This window comes from Calonectris borealis, chromosome 7 (genome assembly GCF_964195595.1).
Source record: "Calonectris borealis chromosome 7, bCalBor7.hap1.2, whole genome shotgun sequence".
Lineage (NCBI taxonomy): Eukaryota > Metazoa > Chordata > Aves > Procellariiformes > Procellariidae > Calonectris > Calonectris borealis.
In genome coordinates, this window is record NC_134318.1 from 34,823,320 (window position 1) to 34,842,415 (window position 19,096).

General features: G+C 37.5%; 1 protein-coding gene across 8 annotated transcripts in view; it reads right to left on the reverse strand.

Moving 5' to 3' along the window:
- The window catches only part of CCDC186 (coiled-coil domain containing 186), a 40,431-nt gene that overhangs the window by 13,884 nt on the left and 7,451 nt on the right, over window positions 1-19,096 (reverse strand). For 4 of the 8 annotated variants that reach the window (XM_075155114.1, XM_075155113.1, XM_075155106.1 and 1 more), the window contains 7 exons: window positions 9,966-10,659; window positions 7,404-7,530; window positions 4,863-4,991; window positions 3,099-3,311; window positions 1,480-1,599; window positions 807-932; window positions 384-482 (listed from right to left, as the gene is read on the reverse strand). In XM_075155114.1, coding sequence (XP_075011215.1) covers window positions 384-482; window positions 807-932; window positions 1,480-1,599; window positions 3,099-3,311; window positions 4,863-4,991; window positions 7,404-7,530; window positions 9,966-10,645 — 1,494 coding nt within the window. In that variant the 5' untranslated portion in view covers window positions 10,646-10,659. The remainder of the gene's footprint in view (window positions 1-383; window positions 483-806; window positions 933-1,479; window positions 1,600-3,098; window positions 3,312-4,862; window positions 4,992-7,403; window positions 7,531-9,965; window positions 10,660-19,096) is intronic. The other 4 variants (XM_075155110.1, XM_075155111.1, XM_075155109.1 and 1 more) reach the window with 3 other exon arrangements.

Genomic DNA, 19,096 nt, shown 5'->3' on the forward strand with positions numbered 1-19,096 from the left:
GAACAGAGGCTGTTCTCTATCTCTCCTTGCCATATAGCTTAGCAGAATACTGGTCAGAGAAAGACCTGCCTATCATCTGAATTTGTGCTCTAAATTATAGCAACATTCATGGTTATAAATGAAAGAGCAGTTATTTTTTCCTCGTTATATCATCCTTTTCCCCACAGCTTTGATTTTAAAAAGTGCATCCAAGGTAATAGCTAAAAACATCCTCCAAAAAGCAGGGCTGGATGCAGACACCTGGGCTGTAGTATTATGCCAAAAAGAAAAATGTTTGGCAAAAATTGTAAGCAGCTTAAAATAAGATTTTCAAAATTAAAAACTCATGGCATTCTTAACCACTAAGTTGCCAACTGTGTTGTCTCCACACACCACATATTTACCTCCAGATGATCAGACTTCTCCTGAATTTGTTTCTCTAGTTCTCCTTTAGTTACTCGGAGTTTTGCATCCAATTCATTTGATTTAATTTCTTCTGACTCCTAAAAGGATTGAAGATATGTAAGTACAGTTTGAGAGTTTTATGTTCCCCTTTCTGGTTTTATGAGCATACAGACAGCTTTTCACATCACTGAGTCTCTTTTCTGTAGGTACATATCTAACAATTCTGAACATGCCAAAAAAGACCCCCACATTGCATGCCAATCAGGACAAACATTTTCCCTTTTATTTAACAACTTTCCAAGTAAAGAAATCAGTGACTAGTCATCTCAGCTTTGTAGCTTGCACAGGATAATTCTTCCTTGCTACAGCTTAAGATAGAAAGGGAGGAAAAAGACGACTCAGATGCTAAACACTAATTTCACCTCCTGAGAAAATGTGCCTACTTGATAGGTTTTTATCATTTCTTGACAGTTTTTCCTTATCTGGTCTGCTTCTTCTTTTGCTTCAGTTAATTTTGTTGTTGCATCTTTGAGGCGTTCTTTGGTTTCCTGTAAAACCAGTAATAAATAATGGGTTAAACCTATTTATCTAACTTAATCTGGAAAAAGCATTTCTCATAATAAAAGTTTCCTATTTCAGTCTGGAAAGAATTAACAACAATAACAAAAAAATATGTCCAGCTTTATTTTTCCTCTTGCTTCCATTCAACTATTACTTTATGCAATTCTGTTTGTTCCAACACTGAAAGCACAACAAAAGGACCTCTTGGTTACGTGCCATGCACATTTTCAGATAATAGATTTAACTCTATCACATAAAAACCAAACTAAGATGAGAGTTAATTCATACAAAAAAAAAACCAAATTAAAAGTTGATCACCAGATTAAACAGAATCCCCCACACACATCCTCCCTACGTTTCCATTTCCATATCAATATCTTTAAGAGCACTATTCTGACTTTTGCTGCAGGTATTCAAATTAAACAAAAAACACTTTAGAAACAGATTTTAGTACTATATAAAAAGTAAACAGTATAGCAACTACACTCCTCTGACTGTATTTTCATGTCATGGTACCAGTACCACTTCACTAACCTTATGTGAATCCATTTCTGTTTTCAATTTGTTCTGAGCCCATTTTACTTTGATGACATGAGAATTTATTTCTTCTTTCAATTTTTCTATTTCTCTGTTGAGTCGAGTGGCTTCACCATCCTAAGAAGATTTCATAGATTTTATTTTATAGATTTAAATCATCCAGTGCTTCTACAACAAGACTCCTGCTCAAGTGTCAAATGCAGGTTTTGCTCTTTTTTTTCCCTCAGTGTCTGGATTTTGCAAAAGCATGCACAGACTTGAGAGTGCTCAATAATGCTTTAGCCCATAATCCAGCGAAAAAACCATCAGTGTTCTGGTTTGAATAGCAAGGTAAGGCTACATTACTTATGTACATTATAATATACATTAATGTTACATATCTATTAAAAGGCAAAGCACAGTCTAGAGTTCTGATCTAAAATATTATAAAATGATCCTGGGTAACCTGCAGAGTCCTCTCTTTGTTCTTTTTTGGAAAAAGGATGAGGAAACACAGGATCAAAGTGGTAAGGTCATATGTTATACACAGCTACAGACAAAAATTGCAACACCAGTAGAATGGTATTACCAACTACAGAGGTGCAGACTAGCGTGAGCACTGACAGCAAAATGTATGCAAGTCAAATCACTAATCTCTAAGTCAGTGCCAAGAAAGGATGTTAACAGAAGCACATTGCTGGCATAACCTTCTATACCACTATCCACAAACCACTGCATTAAGCCAAATTTCCAAACCATGTTTCTGAAGTAATAGGTTCGTCTTACCAAAAAAGTTTAAAACAGCACCGTATGAGGGCAGTACAATTCCTGTAAGGCTTTAGTGTAATCCTCAGGAGTTATGAAGATATAAGTTTTGTTTAGGAAACCTGAAGTCATGCTCCCACTTCCTGTTCATGTGAAAGAGGACACTGAGGTGATTTTTTGTTTTAGAAGCATAATTGTTAGGATTTTTATTAAAATGTATTTTTCTGGTCTTTTTGTGCATAGTACAATTGCCCAGAAGAGGCCCAAATCAAAGTTTGGACCCCACTAATTTGTCAATTTTTGGATCTTTCACATGAAATAGAATTGTGAAGCACAGGTGTGAAGCACAATACAAAAAGACCTAGATAATTTTAAGAGGCTGGTGGGAATCTCTTACTGGCTTCTAAAAAAATGGCAAATTTTTTGAATTGGGCCTGAAAAATCCTTCTGCTTTATTACCAATTTTTAGTAGTTCAAAAGAGAAAATACTGAATGAAAACACAGAAAAATAGCAAAAAAGGCTGCAATAATTTAATGCCATTACAGTCTTTTAAAAAAGAATCCAAACGAGCTAGAAATTCCCTCAAAATCCAGTCATCCGCAACAAGCAGTCTTTTCAATTTTGTCAAAAAACCCCCTTATGTTTCACAAGCTAATATTCAGGGAAATATTAAGAGGAACTTCAAATAGACAACAATGAGAACTCAATAACTTCTTCCCCTTCCCTTGGAGGAAAGGGGTTTTCACAGCTATAGAGCAAAATCAAATGAAAACAGGTTTCTTTCACCAAGTACAATAGCAAGCAAGTGATAAGGTTGGCCTGATAGTACTTTTAATCATTCACTCAACTCATACAGCAATACTTAGAGCACCTTAGTTTCATAGAGCTGGTGCAATCTTCCTTTTTCCTGAGAAAGTTGTTTGATTTTATTAGTATGCTTTTCAATTTCTTTGTTTGCATCTCTCACTCTTCTCTCAAGTATCTCCTTTTCCTTTCGGAGGTCAAGTGATTCCTTCTCCCCTCGGACGTATTTCATCACCATTGTTTCCTTTTCATGGCGTGCTTCTTCACATTTCTTGTTTGCCTTAAAAAATATTAACATAGAATGAATCACCCTTGTATTTCATAATTAGCTTTTATAAGACACTACTGGATATTTTCAGTATTGCAGTATAGTAGCATAACAAAGTAGGACACAAAAGCTTCTGTTTTGCAAAGATTAACATTAGATCCCACTTAAGTACTGGAATTACTCATGCTTCTAACAGTAAATATACATCTAAGCAGCTGCAGCTTCACAGCTAAACATCTCAAATGAGTTATCAATACATTAGTAATTTGGAATATAATATGTTGTTTCAGAAAGAAAGAAGTGTATTTGGTAAGTTTTAGCAAGAAAATAATTTTGCAAATACCCAGTACCAGTCCTGCGTCTTCCCTTGTCCACATGCCAACTGCGCAATCATTATCCAGTGGCTTATTTTTCAGATGGCTTATTTTCAGTGGCTTATTTTTACAGATTCACCCCACCCCAGCACTAATAAAGTCTGCTTCAAATAAAAAAAAGAATCAGACACTGAGCTTTAGAATTCATACCGTAGAGAAAATGCTTGGCAAAATATGGTATTAAGAAGGAAAAAAAAAATCATCTCAGCTCTCAGTAATACATGAGACAAAATAAGAGCTTTGTGCTGAAGTTGAGAAAAATATTAATTTTGTGATAGTCTGTCTGCAAAGAGCCACTGCCAGCTTTTACCTCCTTTTGAACAAAGATCAGCTTACAGTCAAGGAAAATGAGATTTCCTTGAGGGCTGAATTCCATACATATAAACATACACATTAAAAAGAGTTGCAGAATCATAGAATCATTAAGGTTGGAAAAGACCTCTAACATCATCAAGTCCAATTGTCAACCCAACACCACCATGCCCACTAAACCATGTCCCTAAGCACCACATCTACACACCTTTTAAATACCTCCAGGGATGGTGACTCAACCACTTCCCTGGGCAGCCTGTTCCAGTGCTTGACAACCCTTTCAGTGAAGAAATTTTTCCTAATATCCAGTCTAAACCTCCCCTGGTGCAACCTGAGGCCGTTTCCTCTTGTCCTGTCGCTTGTTACTTGGGAGAAGAGACCAACACCCACCTCGCTACAACCTCCTTTCAGGTAGTTGTAGAGCGCGATAAGGTCTCCCCTCAGCCTCCTCTTCTCCAGACTAAACAACCCCAGTTCCCTCAGCCGCTCCTCATAAGACTTGTGCTCCAGACCCTCAACCAGCTTCGTTGCCCTTCTTTGGACACGCTCCAGCACCTCAATGTCCTTCTTGTAGTGAGGGGCCCAAAATGGAACACAGTAGTCGAGGTGCGGCCTCACCAGTGCCGAGTACAGGGGCACAATCACCTCCCTGCTCCTGCTGGCCACACTATTTCTGATACAGGCGCTCTAGAATTTAACAGCTATTTAGAAATTCACTGATGCCAGTTATCAAAAATGCATATATAACCGCACGCTAGTAGTTCCAATTTTGGAAAATTTTGCCTTACCTAGTGATCTAACAACCTAGGCTGTGTGTTTCCTACAAGAACCGAGTTTGTTCATAAGATGTTCAATAGTTAAAGGTTTTCCGTATTACCTGTTCCATTCGAAAGGCCATCTCTTTATGCAACTGCTGAATAGCATTTTTGGCTGCTGCATCTTGAGTTAAAAGTTTGTCTTTACTAGCTTTCATTTCTTTATTAAGCTCTTCCATTCTTGCTTCCAGCTAAAAGACGACATTATGATATAATTATAGGGAAAATAAGACTTTGATCATGTTTTGTACAGGCAGGAACATTTCACACAAAATTAAATGCTTCAACAGGTATTTACCTGTATTTTACACTTGTCAAGCTGCAACTATCCATATCAACATCTAGCTTTGCATTACACTACAAGCATGAAAGATGCATCAAATCAAGTAAAACACAAGGCATAGTAATTTACTACACGAAAAATTAGATTGACAGCAAATGCTGATGCCAGAGCAGAGCTGGCTGCTCTCTGAAGTTGCTTCACCTTCTACCCTTTTGTTGCTATCCCTGTGCCATATCCTTTACCGTGCCAGCAAAGCAGTCATGCGTCCATACTGAACTGGACCGGGAATTAATTCATTGAAAAATAACTCAGCAAATAAAGGGGTGCTTAGTCATCGTGCTGGCACTTTTTTTAGCTGCCTAGTGAACCAAGTCAGAGACCTGATCCAGCTGAAGAATAATTTCCAATGTTCAACTGGAACACTTCCCAGAGCATGTTCACTGCACAGTCATGCAAGTTCAGTAGAAGAAGCAGCAGCACTAGCGCAAGAACAAGTGGTGGCTACATAAGCTGTAATGCTGCCCAAACATTGTTCAAATTGTGCCTTAACAACTATCCTCTTGTTCCAGAGGAAAGCCAATTCATGAAGGTTCGTTTTGTTTGGTTTTGGAGGGGTGGGTGGGGTGTAAAAAAAGTAAAAGATCTCAGGATCAGTATCTTACATTTTTGTGCAATTCCAAACTGCTACATAAAAGGCAAGAACAACCTAAAATGCTTCTGTTCCACAATGAACTGATCACACCCTCTTCAGCTTTGCAAATGAATCATTGCCCATATGAAATAAGTTTTACACATAGAAGCATGTACGTGCAGTTTGCTTGCAGTTGTGAGTGCAGCCAAGCTTTCAATGACTTGAAAGCTGCCAGAAAACACTTATTTAGAAATTTGTGACATTAAATCACCCACATCACAAACAAAAAAAACCTCAAGTGTTTCACTCCAATGTATCTTTCTTACAATTCCAGGTGCTATCCAACTACAATATAAAAGTATTATACTCCAAACCAGTATTTTCTGAAATCACCTGCAAGCTTGTAATATCACAGATCCTTCTTATCTGACCAGAAAGCAAAAGAAACTCCCTCACAAATATTTTGTTTTTCAGAATGGGATAAAGCAATTGCTGCATAATATAGCTTCATGAAATCATACAGTGCTATCATGGAAATACAGACAAGAGAGAACGAGTAAGCTGCTCATACTGGCATATGCAATTCCAATTTGTAGCTTAAAAGTAAGACTTTCCAATTCCATTTTCAATCCCATCATGGATTTTTAAGGATTCTTTGAAATGAACCAAAAGACAAAGTTTCTACCTGCACCAAAGTTTCTACCTACATTCCTCTGGAACACCACAAGCTTGACACACTGCTTTGAGAACAGATTTCTGTGCGATGAAGACGTTAACAGAGAAACCTGACAACTGCGGTAGTATCACCAGTACTTTGACAAACAGAAATTAGTAATTTAAATGCTATCTCTTGGCAGATTTCTAAGCTGTAAAAGTTTATAAAGCTAGGCCAACCAACTGTAGGAACATTAGCAGATAACTTTGTAACAGACAAGCAATGACACCTGATGTGATACCTTTTCTTCCCACACTACAACCAGCCTACACTAATGCACAGTCTATATTCCTCTTTGGCTTGTCATGGTTCTAACAATTCACTGGGGAAATACCTGTATGTAGTAACCAATAATACCAAAATAACATGCAAGACCACAGTTAATACGCTCTACTCTTTATACATGTTCCACATATTGTTAACGTTTACAACTGTAAATACACACCCATCCACTTCTATTAGCAGATGCAGTAGTTAACACCAGAAGATAAAGATGACAAATTAAGAAGAAACTGGGCTTGATAAAACACTCGCATAAGATCTCCTTTATGTCTACAAACAATAAATCATCCTATCAGAAAAAGGCTGAACTTGTCATTTTTTGTAAAAATATCTAACAGACATTCAACATACACTGTCTCCAGCAGGAAGCCAAGGTACACATAACCTACCACCGAGGCAACCCATGAAACAAGGAACTCTCTTGACTTTAAGAGAGACTTCCAGATATGGAACACGTAAGTGATCTGAATCTAGAAAGTCAGTTTATCCAAAGACACTAAACGCTTTTAGCCAATGAATAATATTTCTTGGAATGGAAGAGCAGATTCATCCTCTTAAAAAGCTTAGGATAATAAACACGGGCATTCCTTCCTTCTCCACTATGCTACCAAGGACAACTTGTTAAACAGTGGCAATAGTGACATCGTATATGGGTGAGATACTAACCAGCACTTCTGTTTTGTTATCTGTACCTGTTTAATAATGTTAAGGTGCTGCTTTTCTGTTTCTGTTCGTTTTTTCAATTCATCTTTTAAGTTGTCCTTTTCTGAGCAAATTTCCAAAATCAGTTCCTGATGTTTTTTATTTTCTTTAATCAATCTGTAAAGAAAAAAAAACAAATTAAGTGCAAGATACTTCAGTACTGGTTTGTTTGTTTGATTTTAATTTTGATATATGGCTTTTCCTCTTTGATCTGCAAATTTTATTGGGAGTTACAGCCAGAAACACTAATGAAATCCACCTTACAAAAACAAAACAGAAGTATGTTGCGCATGTGAAACTTAACTCCAAACACGCAAGCAGCATCTTCCTTGTGAGCAAATTGCTTGTTTCCAGCATTTTGGGGTTGTTATTGCTCATGATGAATTGAGACATTTGGTACCTCTATGCAACTACAGAACTGTAAATGTTAACAATTTTAAGGTACTTGCAAGACAAGTAAATTCCAGTCAGATAGCTTCACCCGTCAAATGTCTGAAAACACAGGTACTGTACTTACTTCATGGATTGCTCAGAGTAGCCCTTGAAGTTCACAACCTGGTAAGAAACAGAAGCCTGATTTTCTGAGTCCTAAGTGGGCATGTAACTACAACAGCGTCCATGCTCATATTCCTTATGAAGTTCAAATTTTTAGCAATAGTTTGTTCCTTTGCAGCTCAGCTGTTTGAAGCCTGAGTTGAAGCTGACATGTATTTAGTTTCACCTTCTAGCACTGCGATAGAAGGTAGTTATACATAAAACTCAGAAGTTACATTGCTAGAACTGCTGAATAAACAGAGTCTCAAATGTATTTAAATGTTTGAAGATACAGTTAGATGGTGGATATTTTAGGCCACTAATTGCATGAATTTGTGGGAGGCATGCACTTACCTGAACAAGATATTTAAATAACCCTTTACATATATACTTTCATCTTTAGCTCCCCTCCTTTGGGGAAAAAGAAAAAAAAAAAAAAAACAAAAACCTCTAAAATTAGGCTTCTAAATTACATGGAATTCAAAACAATCAGTGAAAGAGAGTTTAGCACTTCTGAACTGTTTTTTAATCTATTAATGAATATTCCAGGATTACAAATTCTTAGTATTTCACACAATTGCTGCTCACCAGTATATTTTAGAACTGATCGCAGAGGACAACTGGGCTATTTCCAGAGCAATGTTACAAGAAATTCTGCTGATAACAAACTAAGGGATAAAATCAACTCAACCCAGAATGCCCTTTGGACCAAACATAAAGTGTTCCACAGAAGTTTTACACTCTTGAGGTCAGTCCCCAAGAGTCAAAGGGGTGCAGCTGGGATAGCAGCTGGCAAATAAAGAGGCTGAAGACATGTTTATAGAAAAAACTTTCTATGTGTATACATAATATATACATATATTTATATAAACATTTTTCTCTAAGAAAGTAATTGGTCCATGGCTGAAAACACTGACCTGCCTTTGAGTTTACCGTAAACAAGTAAAACCCAAACAACTTGTTCACTTAAGATCTCCTGGAATTACAACCATCTACACATCCACCACTTCAGATTCCCACTCCTCCTCCCCTGTAATTACTGAATGTCTTAACTATGCATTCCCAAGCTTTCCTGTCATCAACTGACTTTTCTCACATTTACGATTTCTGTCAGAGGTTAACTGGTGAGGTGCAAGAGAATACTTTCCCTACCGGGCATCTTTCCCTCCCTTTGATGTCCTCCCATACCATGGTATCCGAGTGCCATGGTATCATGAAGAGTAGGACACTCATTTCCAGCTCTGCAAGCGGGAATAAATTTGAAGTTAGAGGCTACATTTTGTTAGCAAAAAACATTTCTAAAGTGGTAACAGAATATCAAACACCAAGTGGGGAATCAAGAAATTAAGCAACGAACTGGCTTTTCATGAATATAATATTCTTCATGTAGTGTACTGCCTGGTAGAACTATTAAGCCTAGTTTATTACAGCAAAGTTTATAAACCATTCATTTCAAAAACCCTCCTATAAAATGTGGTAAGACAGTAGTTTATCTATATAGGACATTTCCAACTCAAAGAATAGCTCTCGACTGATTAGCAACTTTGCTGGATTATGACAGGAAATTGAATACTACTTGAGAAAGAAATAAGCAATTTCAAACTCATAAATGAAACATACATAGTGGGAGTTAGTAATTACAAAGGTTCATTTCTCCAAAGACATGTATGGACTGAATGAATCCTGGACTATTTTTATATCACCATTACTTTTTCAGTATTTAAGTAATTCTAGACATTGGCAGGCTATTCAACTGAACAGCTGGCTATTCAGTTCCTTCCAAATTCCACAAGAATTCAGAGATCTAAGTACGCGTTTTTATTTATAAGTACATACCACAAGTAAAAATAATTCCTCACTTAAAGAACATAATTAAAAAAGCTCATTAACTGTCCTTACAACAACTCACAAGAGACTGCTTGTTTCATACCAAAATGTTGTATGCAGTTGTACACAACATGCAAGCAAAATTGTTCAGTACACACCTCCATTTGTGATGAGCATACTCAAATACTCACTTTTTTATAGTTTGTTCTTGTTCCAGGTACTTATCTTGCACACATTTTTCAAACACAGCCAAGGTATGTTCACCCTTCTGCACGCCATTTGGGAATTTTCGTTCCTTTGAAAAATCTGTAGATAAGAGTTCAGATTCTATTTCCTTTAGCAAATCCTCCTGTGAGGAAGTCTGATGTATTGTGGAAATAAGTTTCTTTGTGCAGTCTGTGTCGTAAGGGCTTTCTGAATAGATTTTATCGCTAGATTTTTTCACAAAGTCAGGCTCCTCCCTTAGCCCCTGTAATATTTCCATTAATGATTGTTCTGTTTGATTAGTTATTGGATCTTGTTGTTCAAATTCTTCACTAGATATATGTTCTGGTTTTGTAGAGCCTTCTATCTTTCTTTCAGAGCAGGTATTGGCACGGCAGTCTGCCCCTCCACACTGCTGCTCCTGCCTTTCTGCCAGGGCCCCAATGTTGCTTATGCCAATAACTGTTGAATCCTGGTCCGAGGGCAACAACCTTGATTCCCTTTCCAAGACACCAGCATCATCTCCAGTATAACTGATGCTCGAGCAATCCTTCGTTCCAGATGTTTTATCAGACTTCTCATTACCTGGGGACCTGGAAGAGCTGTCGTCCGACAGATTGACTGGCTCCAGCGTGCTTTGCATTTCTGGTAAATATCCCTCCATCATTTTCCTTTGGAAATCTAGAAGTAGAATTCACATTACACAACGTATTATACTCAAAATCAAAATTAAAAGAGATTGAGAGAGAGGGGAAAGAAAGGCTACTGGAAAGTAAAACTCAAAGGGCAAAACTATTTAGATACATAGGTGTTATGCAGAATTTGTTGATTTTCCAGCCTAACTTTTAAGTAAATGCTCCAGTAAAAGTTTTTCTAAAAAGGTGAGAAATCAAGGATAGCAAACAGGAAATAGTGGGACATAAATGCCAAGACAATAAAAAAAAAGCAGAGCTTTTTAGAATTAATAATTCCATGATTTAAATCCACAAAAAGTTCAAGCCATCATCTCTGAAAAACACTGACATAAAAGAATAAAAAAAAAACCCAACAAACCAGAGCCTTACAGCTTTCATTTTCCTATACACTATTCGAAAGCAGTAATATGCCTCGACCTACTCATTTTTACAACGTAGGGCGATTCCCTCATCCAGCCAGAATATACAACTTCCTTACTGTCACGTCCTCACCACCCGCACAGCAAAATGTATCTGTACCCAGCAACCTAAAGGAAGGAAGGGGCTGGGGGAGGACGGGGGTGAGATTCTCTTTTCCCATCTGCTTTCAAGCAGCCAAAATCCCTTGCTGGAAGAGCACAGATGGCCTGCGGCAGATTTGCACTCTCAAAAAGGAGCTTGCAGAGCAAACATTTGAGGAGTTGAAAAGCTATGTAGAAAGTGTTCTTCTAGAAGGACACCCTATTGAGATCCAAATAGCCAGAACACTTATGGAAGAGCCTGGATATAATGCTGTATCTTCTTTTTCAGGAATCCCAGATAGTCAGGTTTCTGGAAAGATCGCTGGCATTTTTAGCAAGCAAAGAAGCCCTTATCATATCATTTCCATTGGGAGAAATTCATTACAGCAGTCATAACTTCTAGATGCAACCCTATCCCCTGATACTAGATAAATTAGACTATTTAATAACAAGGCAAATTTTTCGTTTATAAATTCAACTCTGCTATTCAAACAGTTATCTCAAAGGAAGCAGTAGCCTTGCCATCTTGCAACACCAAGCTTGTTTTCATACTTCCTTTCTCATTTGTTTAGCTTTCTCTTACACAGTCACACAGTCCAAGCCATTCAGCTACACGCTCCAGGCCCTGCACTTCGACTCAGTCTGAAAGGAAATCCTTCGTGCTCCTGGGCTCCACTCCTCCGGAGTCCTGCCTTATTAACGAACACTTGGTACTGAGGCTCACACTGTTAGAACGAGGGATTCACAAATCCCATTAGGTCTGTGACTAATTGCTACCACTATCACCTTTCACTATTAGGTATAAAAATCAGATAAGGAAAAAAAGCAGCAGCCTCAGCCCAGCTATTTCTACCAGGAAATACCATCAAGCAAAAAACCTACCACTTGTATCTGAAAGCAACAGTTGGGCTACAACTGCCAGTTAATCAACAAGAGGAAAGCATAAGGAAAACTGAGCATAAGGCTGAAAGTATGAATGGGAATATGTCACGACTGGACAACAGTCACAAATCATCCAACGACAATTACACATTTTTAAGTAACAAGCAAACCACTTTTCCTTTTTGGTTTCAAACCAAAAAACCTCAACGCTACAAAGCCCCTAAACCAGTACAAATCAATAGGAACCAGAAAGCAAATGATAGAGAAAGCTACAAATGCGAACAGAGATGGTGAACGTGAGAGTTTATATACAATGTGAAACTTTTACAAGGACTCCCCATTTACAAACAGATCTCCTCTGATATTAATAAAATCTCTGATTCCCCTTTGCATCAAAGGATTTATGCTTAGGTCAACACTGGAGCCAACAAATCCATCCGCTTGGTTTGTGCCGCCAAAACAATTGCTCTTTTGGTACCTATCTACTTTTTGATAACTTCTGCTAGTAATGACAGTTCACAATGTACTACTGTTATTCTAAAATAAAACAAACAAAAGAAACAACCCCCACCAACAATCTCAATCTGCAAGCAAAGACAATGAACATAACTGCAAGAAAAAGCATTCAGTTTGATAGTAGCAGAACACACTAGTTACTACTTAATTAAAAAGCCGTCAAAAAACCCCAAAGTTTTGAGACTGGTCCATTTAATACAGTCAATAACCATAAGATAATTTGCAAGTGATGCAGTTAAGAGGGAAGAGAAATTCACCTTCTTGTATCTGTTCCCTCTTGTCACAGGTAACTTATAATCCACACACTCAGCTGTAGAAAGAGACTGTATTAATATAAAGCTGAGGAACAATTTTTTTCTATATTGGTTACTCTAGTCTAAGTTCTTGCTGGCACTTTCTCTGGAATGATCAGAGGGGTTTTTTTGGCTCATTTTAAGCCTTTTCTAAAGTGTTATAAACCCTCAAAAATGTGTAGTTGTTTGATGTATTACTGCCTCAAAGCTGCTCATCATCACCCAGCTGCTGCAGTTCACCACTCCTACAAGAAGTGGTAAAATCAGATATGCGAACTTTCATGTTGGTTACCATACCTAAAATCTGCCGTCCAGTCAGCAAACTGGATGGTATTTCTCTTCATATGAAAGCAACAGGTAAAAAATACAGCCCTGTTAAGACAGTACATTGGGAAGGATATTAAGTTTTCGTCTTACTTCCTTCTGTAAACAATACTGTGAATTAGTATTAGAGAGGAAGATTAATCTATGTGGAAGCAGAAATACAATTATTTGCATAACTCAGTTGCAGAGCAATAAAATGCCACCAACTCCATATCCATAATATCTTACACTTAATATCACCTATAAATAAAGCGTAGGTTTTGTATCAAATGCACGGGGAATTTGCATAGTGACTATACAAATTGGTTAAAGTATGAGAAGTAAATTATGATGATTCAGTGTTCCCTGCAGACCTACTCCAATTTTCAGTGGTAGCCAGAATATAATTTACCACATTAAGAATGTTCACAGCCTTTCCGATTGCAATACATTGGATTTTAGCTCTATCTGCCCAAATCTATCTGAATCTGTTCACAACCTGAGCAGATTTTTTTTCCCCCCTACTGCCACTAGATAGTACTAGTTTTCATGTTTTAAGTGCTAACTTTTAAACAGAAATAAAACCTAACAATTCATCATAGGATCACAATTTATCTTCACATCAGAAATATCCAGGCAAAGAAGTCATGTGGAGCAGCTGTCAATGCAAGTTCATCTTGATATTCAAATGTCTCTTGAATACCCAAAGTTTGTTGTCCCTACCTCAGGCAACTGAATATAGCAGATACCTCCTTTATAGGGCCAGAGACAGAAAACTAAAGAAAAGGCTCACGCTTTGTAAGCAAAAGGTTTTGTGTGAAAGTAGCTTAAAACATCAACATTGCCAGCCTAGCAGTAGCTAGTTGAAATGAAACATGCTCGTATTTGACTGTTTCACATCAAACGTACAAATACAGCAAGTCCCTGATAATATTTGGACACTGGATACATATTTGATAGCAGCTCCATGTCTTTCCAGGTTTTAAATCCATTTTCTATTATCCTACCCATCCTTATAAGTGACTCTCTCAAAATTAGGGAAGTAATAAGGTTATGGTATTACACTCTCACAAAATACTGCACTAAGAAAACAAAATAGCTTAGTGTCTTTTATGATGTCTTCAGAAAGCACCAAAAGTAATCATAAAAGGCAAATCCTGACTCAGGCAGATCAACTGTTTTATGTAATGATATCTTGTTAATGCATCAGACAAGCAAATCATGGTAGGTCAGCTTACAGTATCTTGAGTGATAGCAAAATGCCAGTTGAGCACTGGCCGACCTTCTTGCACTGTTTTGCTAAGCTTCTACCTTTAATCATTTACTCTGCTCCTTCCTCAGGGTTGATCATCATCTGAACAGAATGGCAGAAGCGTCTTGCTCCTCAGTCCCCTCCGTGTGATGTTCGTCTCGCCCTCACAGTGCTGCCTATGCCACTACCAAGTCAACTTAAAACGCCCAGGGCACGAACTTCTCAAAGTACCATTTTGAGATTAGCCCAGCCCAAGCTTGCCTGCCTGCATACCTTGAATAACAAGCCATCTTGTGAAACTGCCACACATCTAGTGTGGCTTATGGAAAGCCTTCTGTCACTGGCTTATAACACTTTCTGCTGCTGTGACAGGACTCTCAGCACTCACACAACTGGTTTGACCAGCTCTCCTCCTTCTCTGTTTTACAGCTCACAATTATTTTGACACTCTAACACACCTTCCCCACGTTCCTGCCCCTATTTCTAAAGCTAAGGAGGCAGCCGTCTGTGTTTCCCCACAATGCAGTAATACACAGCAAAGCAAGTGGAAACACATCAATTCAAAACCTGGTGATGTGAGTAGCAGAGAATGAGGAACACAAACACAGCTCAGCCAACCTTCCTTTACAGCAAAAACAAAACTTTGGTTCTTTGTTTTTTTTGGGTTTGTTTTTTTTTTTTTTTTTTTTTTTTTTTAGAAACAGACCTCGTTTTTCTCATCATAGATGTGTTCTTCAATGGAGCAAGGAGCATGCATATTTTTCCTGATTACCCTGTAGTATTCACAAAAATTAAGTTTAAATCTGCATGAGCGCATATTATGTCCATTTTAAATATTACATTAGTACCTGGAGAAGTAGTTAAACTGCAGCCACGCGACACACAACATTAAAGGCTAGTACTGGCAAGGACTGCAACCATTTCTCATACTACGGTAACTGAGATGTTCTTATCTGCTAAACTGCTGATAGCACAACTGACTAAAAAAAAAAGCAGGGAGCGAAAAGCCTGCCGATACGAGTGTACAGCACACCAACTTTTAAAGGCAGAAATGTCTCACAGGGATGTAAGGGAAAGCAAAGACTCAGGAAATAGTATCTTTTTCATTCACTTTCTTTGTTACACAATAGAAACATCCTCTATTAACTGCTAATCAAATGACAAAAATAAGAACAAATGTGACAATTATTCATCTAAGCTCTTCAATGAAGTATCTGATACAACATAAGTATTGATTATCTACGGAGAACATCAAAAACCTTGATACATGGTCCTGTAACATGCCAAAAAAAGAAGAAAAAAATATTTCTTCTAGCTACCTTCAGTAGCAGTCATCCTAAGTGTTTGTTCAGTCCTGGCCTCAGGGGCTATTCATAGATATGAAGTCACAGACAAAAAATCTTGCAGGATCATTGCATACAAAAAGGTAAAACTTGCAGGTGAATAAAATGTACAAGCTACTAGAATTTATCTGGGTATTTCCATTTACATTCTATTGTCTGCAAGTAATCTATCTCAAGGTTTAAAATTACTTAAAGATTAAGTCAAATAATGTTTAATACTTAGCTATTTAACAGTATAGACCTGCTCTGCAAATTACCAGTATGTGGGACAAAGATCTTAACTTGTTCACTAAATCAATCTGCTAAGTAGACAAGTCGGGTAACTTTTTCTTATGTAAGATGTGGTCTCACTCTTGCAAGCTGAGTATGTACTATGCTACATCATGTTAGCTGAATTTCTGGAATAAACTCTAATAATGGTACTATATCATTGCTATGACAATTATGGTAATTAGGTACTTGTTTATAATTTAATTTTTACAGTGAAATGAAAATAGACTTTCCAGAAGAGCCATTGACATCAATGTTTGAACACTAATTTGACTGGTTATTAATCCAAGATTTATTAAACTACATAAAATAACTGTATAAGAAAGTATGCGATCAGAATTAATATTTAGTTCCTGGACTAAAACCATAGCAATTACCTGCAGAAATAAAAAGCCAGTTAACAGCTAGAAGATACATGCCACTAATTTTAAAAGCTCCTCCAATTCAAATTCTGATTTTAATACATTCTGATAAATTAGGTTATGAGAATTAATCTTCACATGCGATATCAAAGTAAGTTTAATTATTCTTGTTTTAGCATCACTCTTCCAAGTATAGTTATACATGACATCAAACACACAGACGTCAGAACACAAGCCAGCAATGGATAGATTCTACAGGTACCACTCTAGAAACAAGATTACAAATAAAAAATATTTCAATACCTACACTGAACCACCATACTAACTCCTCAACTTCACTGGAAGAACACTTTGTCTGAAAATGTAAGAACTCTCTATTTTTCTATACTGGCAGACAGCTAAGACCTATCATTTTAACATCAAAATTTAAGCACTTTCTCCCTCCCTCTCTCTTCTTTTCTTCCCCCTCTCTTGGCTCATTACTCACTATAAAGTGAAAGAAAATTATGCAATAAAGATGGAAGACAGAGGGAGGGAAAAAAAAAGGAGTATCAAAGTTGTTCCTTTCTATACATGCTTTAACAGTAAATTCTCATTTCAGAGTCCATTCACTGGCATGGAGAAAAGCAGTTTCTCTAACAGTCAATCCTCCTCTTCCCTCTGCTGAAAAGTACATACACTCTTACTTTTTAAGGAAGCTGTTGACGCCCCTCATCCCTTGACTGTCCATCAGGTTATCCACTATACCAGTTGGAAATCTTCCCCCTTATTCCAGTACTACTAATTCCCAACTACTAGAAGGTAATTCATCATGAAAGCAATTCCCTGTATGCTTCCTACTGTCTGCACAGATCTAATTAGGAACACAACCTTTCCCAGCTATAGCCTGCTATTCTGTTATTGCAGGCATGCACTGAGAATCTAGTACATTTTAATTCAATATTATGCCATTTCAAACTGCCTGTCTTTTCAATCTTCTTATTGAGCACAAACGTGATTCTTTTAAATCCTTGACTAAAAAGGAGCTTCCTAAGCAGATGCACTATTAATGCTAGCATTTAATTTCATAAAATAGATAGCTTGACCCAAGCTATCAACACTTATGTTGTAAATAGTCGAGAAGGAGGAAGTGACTTTGTTTCAGCCAATTTCAAAACACATGCGAGATGACATCTAAAGAAACATATTAAATGACAACTATAGAAAGCATTTTCTGAGGTGTGGCTGCCTAGAAGAATTCACTAACAAGGGAAAAAAAGAAAGCATGTGCCTTGTCACCTAGTAACTATCACAACAGGGCTCTTTTACAATAAACAGATTAAAGAATGACAGAAGTGTGTGCCTGGGGTGGTTTTGTAAGCAAACAAACTGACGGTCAATGTCCCGAGAAATAAAAATCACTGCTGTAAGAGAAAAAATATATTTAAGCTACAAAACTTAAACATACTGTAGAGAAAGGGGCAAAAAAGGGAAGGAGGGACTAATGCTTCATGGGTGTGTGCATATACAAAAACTTGTTCAAACCAGGGTGGATTTTGAAAGGAAGTGAAGAGCATTGAGATAAGTGACTCTGAGGCACAAAACCTTCTGAAAGGGGAGTAATAACAAGAAGTTAATACAGTAAATGCAGTTCACTGGATACCAGGCATATTCAACCATGCATTACATAATATAATGGACCAGTAGCAGTCAATTATGACAGTTCCTTTCAACAAGAAAGGGGTTTGCATCGTCTTTCGGTAGATGTTTTTTGCTCATAGCTGTGCTCCTAAGAGGGACCTTGTAGCAGAGTCACTGATGAAGAGGGAATCATCTACTCTCCAAACAAATATACGTGCAATCCACAAAATAGTGAAAACACAGTTATCACATCAGCTAAGACCATGTATGCTCTTCACCTTTGGATATGTAAAAAGCATTCAGACAGGTTTTATAGGATATGAAACAAGCTCATTTTTAAACAGAAGTACAATGCAAATTTACAAAGCCATCCTCTTTCCCCTTCCATTTTATATCCGTCACAGCAGAGTACTCAAATTTCCTTTAAGCAATAAACTAAAGTCTCAAAATGACCCAAAGCTGCAACACAGATACGATGCATTTCAGAGAGTAGATGGGGGACAAGGAAAGGAGTGACGAAGCGCTCCTTGGCTCGTGGGCAGATGACCCCAACAGTCAGCAGGTTCCTAAGTACCACGACCAGGCCAGGCAAGCAGCTAAGTGACAGAAAAATCTGGTGACACCAACACAAGCAGCCTGAGTCCCCAAAAGCCCCTACCACTCTTACATGGATGCCACCTCAGCACTCATATAGTTGCATTGCCACTGTAATCTGTGTCTAAACTTGCTAAGGAAACACTGCATACCTCTAAACAAAGTCCACATATTTACAGGAAAAAAAAACTACCTAGAAAACAAGCCCCTTGAAATTGCTTCAGAGCAATTCTCTTTACATTGTAATTTGAGATCCGTATTTCCTGGTTCTTTCTCAAACTGCACTGGATTGATAACTCACCAAATTGCTGCTGTTACTCTTTATTTTGCTTTTCAAGATGGAACTTTCTCAAGATAAGCTCCACTGGAAATTCATCATAATAATCTAAGCAAACACCTTTAAGCAGCAGTCTCTTCAAATACTCTGTAATACTCACTAACCTTCCATATTGGTTCTGGTTTCTGAACTCATGGTAAAATAAACTTCG